Source organism: Pyrgilauda ruficollis, unplaced genomic scaffold (assembly GCF_017590135.1).
Source record: "Pyrgilauda ruficollis isolate IOZ18807 unplaced genomic scaffold, ASM1759013v1 scaffold1451, whole genome shotgun sequence".
Taxonomy (NCBI): Eukaryota; Metazoa; Chordata; class Aves; order Passeriformes; family Passeridae; genus Pyrgilauda; species Pyrgilauda ruficollis.
Window position 1 is genome coordinate 369 of NW_024513111.1, and position 617 is coordinate 985.

Consider the following 617-nt stretch of genomic DNA (forward strand, 5'->3'; position numbering starts at 1 on the left):
TCCCAGTCCCCATTCCCAGTATCCCGGTCCCCATTCCCAGTATCCCAGACCCTCCAGGACTCACTATCTTCCGCTGGTTGCTGAGGCAGAAGGTGCAGATCTGCCGGAGCTGGGAATGCCAGGATTCCCAAATCCCGCTCCCCATTCCCAAATCCTGCTCTCCCTCCCTTCTATCTCCGTGGCATTCCCAGTATCCTGCTTCCCATTCCCTCTATCCCAAACTCACCATCTTCCGCTGGTTGCTGAGGCAGAAGGTGCAGATCTGCCGGGGCTGGGCATCCCGCGATTCCCAAATCCCGCTCCCTATTCCCTCTATCCCCGCGGCATTCCCGGACCCCAGTACACCCCAGTACATCCCATTATTCCCATTATTCCCGTTATTCCCAGCAGCGCTCACCATTTTCCGCTGGTTGCTGAGGCAGAAGGTGCAGATCTGCCGGGGCTGGGCATCCCGCGATTCCCAAATCCCCATTCCCTCTATCCTGCTCTCTGTTCCCTCTATCCCTGCGGCATTCCCGGACCCTATTATTCCCAGTATTCCCGGTATTCCCGCTATCCCAAACTCACCATTTTCCGCTGGTTGCTGAGGCAGAAGGTGCAGATCTGCCGGGGCTGGG

General features: G+C 57.9%; 1 protein-coding gene across 1 annotated transcript in view; it reads right to left on the reverse strand.

Annotated features, from left to right (window-relative positions):
• Positions 1–567: 567 nt before the first annotated feature.
• The window catches only part of SCX (scleraxis bHLH transcription factor), a gene marked incomplete at its 3' end in the record, with an annotated part of 1,465 nt that continues 1,415 nt past the window's right edge, over positions 568–617 (reverse strand). Inside the window, exon 2 of the mRNA XM_041460583.1 lies at positions 568–612. Within this exon, the coding sequence (XP_041316517.1) occupies positions 568–612 (45 nt within the window). The remainder of the gene's footprint in view (positions 613–617) is intronic.